This window comes from Myotis brandtii, unplaced genomic scaffold (genome assembly GCF_000412655.1).
Source record: "Myotis brandtii unplaced genomic scaffold, ASM41265v1 scaffold321, whole genome shotgun sequence".
In the NCBI taxonomy this organism is placed as follows: domain Eukaryota; kingdom Metazoa; phylum Chordata; class Mammalia; order Chiroptera; family Vespertilionidae; genus Myotis; species Myotis brandtii.
In genome coordinates, this window is record NW_005362314.1 from 1,146,806 (window position 1) to 1,151,125 (window position 4,320).

The following is a 4,320-nucleotide window of genomic DNA, read 5'->3' on the forward strand; positions in this document are numbered from 1 at the left end:
TCCGGTCCCTTATCAGTGAGCTCAGCTGACCAGTGGGCAGCTCCTGGGCCTGGAGAGGGAGAGGGGAGGGGGTTTCTCTCTTGTTCTGGGGAAGAGTGGAAGGGCTGACTGTTCTGGGGGTTCTGCAGTCATGGCTCTTCCTCAATTCCTGCCCATGGCATAGCTGCCCCGTGGACAGGGTCTGGGCTGGGTCCTGAGGGGGAAGAGGGAAGGGAGAGGTCTTCCTACCCTGGGGGGAGGAGGGGGTTCAGCTCCTGCAGAATAGAGAGCCTTGTGATCCCAGCCCCCCTCTGCACGTAGGGGTCAGGACTAGGTCTCCACTGCCCGCCTGGAGTAAGGCTGAGAACGCTCTCTTCTATAGGGAGGGGTACAGGAAAACCTCTGTGGGAAGCTGCTCCCATACCCCAGCCCCTTCCTTAATCCCAGTCCCTATCCGTCATCTGCCTGTCCTGTGAGCAGGGCTGGGTTCTCATAGGCCTGACTGTTTGGGGGGCCCTACCCCATACCCCACAACTCCCCTATCTCCATAGATAGACAGCCCCACAGGTGAGGTCTGGAGCCGCAGGGGAGGGAGTAGCAAAGCTGGGTCCCACCTTTCCTGAGACAGGAATGGGACGCCATCTCTCTGACCCTGGCCCCCATCACCCCTTTCCCAGCCTCGGATGGCTGTCCTGGCCACGCAGTGTGGCCTCACGCTTCGGCAGACCCAACGCTGGTTCCGAAAACGCCGAAACCAGGACCGGCCTTGCCTGACCAAGAAGTTCTGTGAAGCCAGGTCAGCCCGGGGTAGGGCTTGGGAGGTGTGGGGGAGGGGGAGGGTCTGCTGTGTCAGCAGCTGCCTCAGGGGCTTCCTGTCTGTCTGCAGCTGGAGGTTTCTCTTCTATCTGTGCTCCTTCATTGGTGGCCTCTCCGTCCTCTACCACGTGAGTGTTCTGACTGCTACCTGTCCCACAAGCACCTATTGTGCACTGGGCCTGGCTTAGGGGTGAGGGGTGTGGAGGGGTGAGCAGTGGGGAAGGCTTGTGCACAGGAGAGGGAGGGAGAACTTGGCACACATCATGGTAGATGTTCCCTCAACAGGAGCCTGTGGGGACCAACTGTGGTTGGGGCTGGATCCGGCAGTGAGTGAGGCCCTGGTTTAGAGTGAGAGCAGAGAGGGAACCAGGTGGGAGAGATCAGAGCTGAGTAGCCTGGCTGGGGTTGCTCATTGGTTGGGCATGGTTCCATGCACCCAGAGTTTGTTGGTTTGTCCCGGTCAGGGCACATGCCTAGGTTGCAGGCTCAATTCCCTGCAGGAGGTGTGTGTGCAGGAAGCAGCCAGCCAACCCATGTTCCACTCTCACATCAATGTTCCTCTTTCTCTTCCCCCTCTTGTCTCTCTAAAAGTCAATAAAAATATTTTTTTTAAAAAGAAAAAAAGATCAGAGCTGAGTGACAGCAGCGTCTCAAGGGCCAAGGAGGTCCCAGGCCTGGGGTGGTGAGCTGGGGTCTGATCTTTGGGCAGCTTCAGATGTCTGTGTGTGTGTCTCTCCCCCACCCCCTTCCCCACCTCCCAGGAGTCATGGCTGTGGAGGCCAGCAATGTGCTGGGACAATTACCCAAACCAGGTGAGTGGCAGGGGTGCCTGGGGGCTGGAGAGGGGATTGGGGTAGTCAGAGTCCCTGTGGCCAAAGGCAGCAGAACCACACCTGGACATGACAGTACGATCCCCCTCCAAGTCTGTCTGTCTATTTCTGCCTCCCCTGCGGAATGCAGAGGGGCTAGGAGGCAGGAAACTTGGAGCAGGAGGTGCCCTTGGTTATCTCCAGGGATACGGATCTCACACCTCTTCGCTCATTGGGATTCAAGGGTCCTGGTTTTGAGCAACTTGGGGAGGGCCCTGAGGGAGTTCTCCCTCAGCTAACCCTGTCCCACTCTCCCTACCACAGCCCCTGAAGCCAGCCCTGTACTGTTGGTACCTCCTCGAGCTGAGTTTCTACATCTCACTGCTGATGACATTGCCCTTCGACATCAGGCGCAAGGTGAGGACCGGCCAAGATTCCCGCTGGGGAAGCGAAGTCCTGGGGGAATCGGGATCCAGTTCAGTTGGGGGGATGGCCTCACCCCCACCTGGAGATCCTCTGGTACCTCAGGCAGGAAGCATGGTGCCAGCCAATCCCCGAGGGGGGTCCCTCTGGCCACCCAGCCTTGTCCCAGGGGTCACCCACTGTCTCTCGCAGGATTTCAAGGAACAGGTGGCGCACCACCTCGTGACCATCATCCTCATCACCTTCTCCTACAGCGCAAACCTGCTGCGCATTGGCTCTCTGGTGCTGCTGCTGCATGACTGCGCGGACTACCTGCTGGAGGTGGGCCCAGCCCACCCCTCTCAGCAGTCCTTCCCCACCCTCCCAGGTGCCCCTGGAGATGGGGCCCTGCCCCTCAGTCTTCCGGTGAGGTGAGGCCCCGCCCCCTCAGCTTTCCGGGGAGAGGAGACCCCGCCCTATTCAGGCTTCCTAGGAATTGTGTCCCTGGCCCTCTTTGTCTTCCTAGGAGGTGAGGGCCACCCCCTAAGATTCCTGGAAGGTGAGGCCCCACCCTCTTTCAGGTAGTTGAAGCTTCTCACTCAGAGACCCACTCTGTACCTTTCTAGGCAGTTCCTGGAGATAAGGCTCTGCCCCACGGCACCTTTTCCTTGAGAAGAGGCCTCACCCCTTCCTACCTGGTTCCCCTCCCTACCACCCGCCTGAGTCCTCTCTGCTGTCTCCCCAGGCCTGTAAGATGTTCAACTACACGCACCAGCGGCGAGTGTGCAACTCTCTCTTCCTCATCTTCTCCTTGGTCTTCTTCTACACTCGCCTTGTGCTCTTCCCCACCCAGTGAGTCAGACCTCTAGTGGGGGGCTGGGGAGGTGGGTGGGCGCAGCTGGGATCCAGGCCTGCCTCACCCCGTTCCAGACCCAGGGAGCAGGGGGTGTTGGCTGGGAGGCTTCCCAGAGGAGACAAAGAAGGGTGTTGTGTTCCCAGCCCCAGGCACAGCACGTGCTAAGGGCCAGAGGCAAAAGAGACCGAAAACTGGGCTCAGTCCTCATCCCCTATGTGCCTGGAACATGGAACAGATGGCAGGGTCTGTCACCAGCTCACTCAAGTCTGCCCTGTTTATTTGCTGAGCCTCTCCCAGCAGAGGGAGCAATCTAAAGATCTCTGCTCACATGGAGCTGACTTTGGGGGAAAAAAATAAAGAAGGCAAACAAGTAGAAAAGAAAGAGAAAGTAAAGTCAGGCACGGAAGTGTGTGGGTCGTTGGACGGTCAGGGGGTCACTGACAGCGCTCATGCAGGAAGACTGGAGTGAGGGAGGGGGAGGCCGTGCTGACCACAGCAGAAGAGGCTCCAGGCAGTGGGAACAACACAGGCAGAAGCGCTGAGGCTGGACTGGGCCTGAGCAGCAAGGAGGCCCATGTGACAGGTGCAGAGTGAGCTAGACACCGAGAGGGAGGTTGTGAGGGCAGGTAGGGGACCAGACAGGTTGTGCAGGGCCTTATGGGCCACTGGGAAAGACGGGTTTTTATCCCAAGTGAAATGAAGGATTCTGAGTAGAGGAGGGAGGGGACCTGACTCGGGTGCTCACAGGCACCATCTGGTGGCTGCAGAGAGAACAGCTGGTGAGAGCCCCGGAACCAACACCCTGACCCCTACCCCCCATCTCAATCCTGGCCCAGGAGCCTGGGAGCCAGGGCAGAGGCCACTGCCCTGGTCCAAGTGAGCGATGATGGTACCGGACCAGCGCAGGTGAAGTGGGTGGACTCAGGGATGACTCGGGGTCATGAGATGGTTATGAGCTCAGAGTTGTCATGTCAGGATTAGGAGCTCAGCTCTGGCTGTGTTGGGGTTGAGGGGCCTCCAAGGACCCCCAGAAAAGACGTGAGGAAACAGTGGGCACACCACCTGGGAGAGAGATGAATATTCAGTGTTTGCACCCATGAGACTGGACAGGGTCATCCAGGGACCAGGTATGGACAGAGAGTCCCAATGCTGGAGCCCCTGATGTTTGCCGGTCAAGGGGAGCCTGCAAAGGAGAAGCAGAGGGAGCAGCATGAAGGTGGGGGGATGGGAGTATGGGTCCCTGAAGGTATTTGAGGAAAGGGTACCAGAAAGAAGGAGGAGCCAGGCAGATCTCCTTACAGCTGATCTGGGTGAGGGTGGCGGTGGGTGAAAGCCTTCCTGCAAGGGAGCAGAGGGAGCAGCATGAAGGTGGGGGGATGGGAGTATGGGTCCCTGAAGGTATTTGAGGAAAGGGTACCAGAAAGAAGAAGGAGCCAGGCAGATCTCCTTACAGCTGAT

At 58.6% G+C, this 4,320-nt stretch overlaps 1 protein-coding gene across 2 annotated transcripts in view; it reads left to right on the forward strand.

Moving 5' to 3' along the window:
* CERS4 (ceramide synthase 4) overlaps positions 1-4,320 on the forward strand; it is a 28,962-nt gene that overhangs the window by 21,543 nt on the left and 3,099 nt on the right. The window contains exons 5-10 of one of the 2 annotated variants that reach the window (XR_001362958.1): positions 657-775; positions 866-923; positions 1,557-1,607; positions 1,929-2,021; positions 2,220-2,437; positions 2,752-2,858. Coding sequence is in view for 1 of the 2 variants with exons in the window: in XM_005870704.2 (XP_005870766.1) it covers positions 657-775; positions 866-923; positions 1,557-1,607; positions 1,929-2,021; positions 2,220-2,348; positions 2,752-2,858 (557 nt within the window). In the remaining variant the exon portion in view is untranslated. The remainder of the gene's footprint in view (positions 1-656; positions 776-865; positions 924-1,556; positions 1,608-1,928; positions 2,022-2,219; positions 2,438-2,751; positions 2,859-4,320) is intronic. The other variant, XM_005870704.2, reaches the window with a different exon arrangement.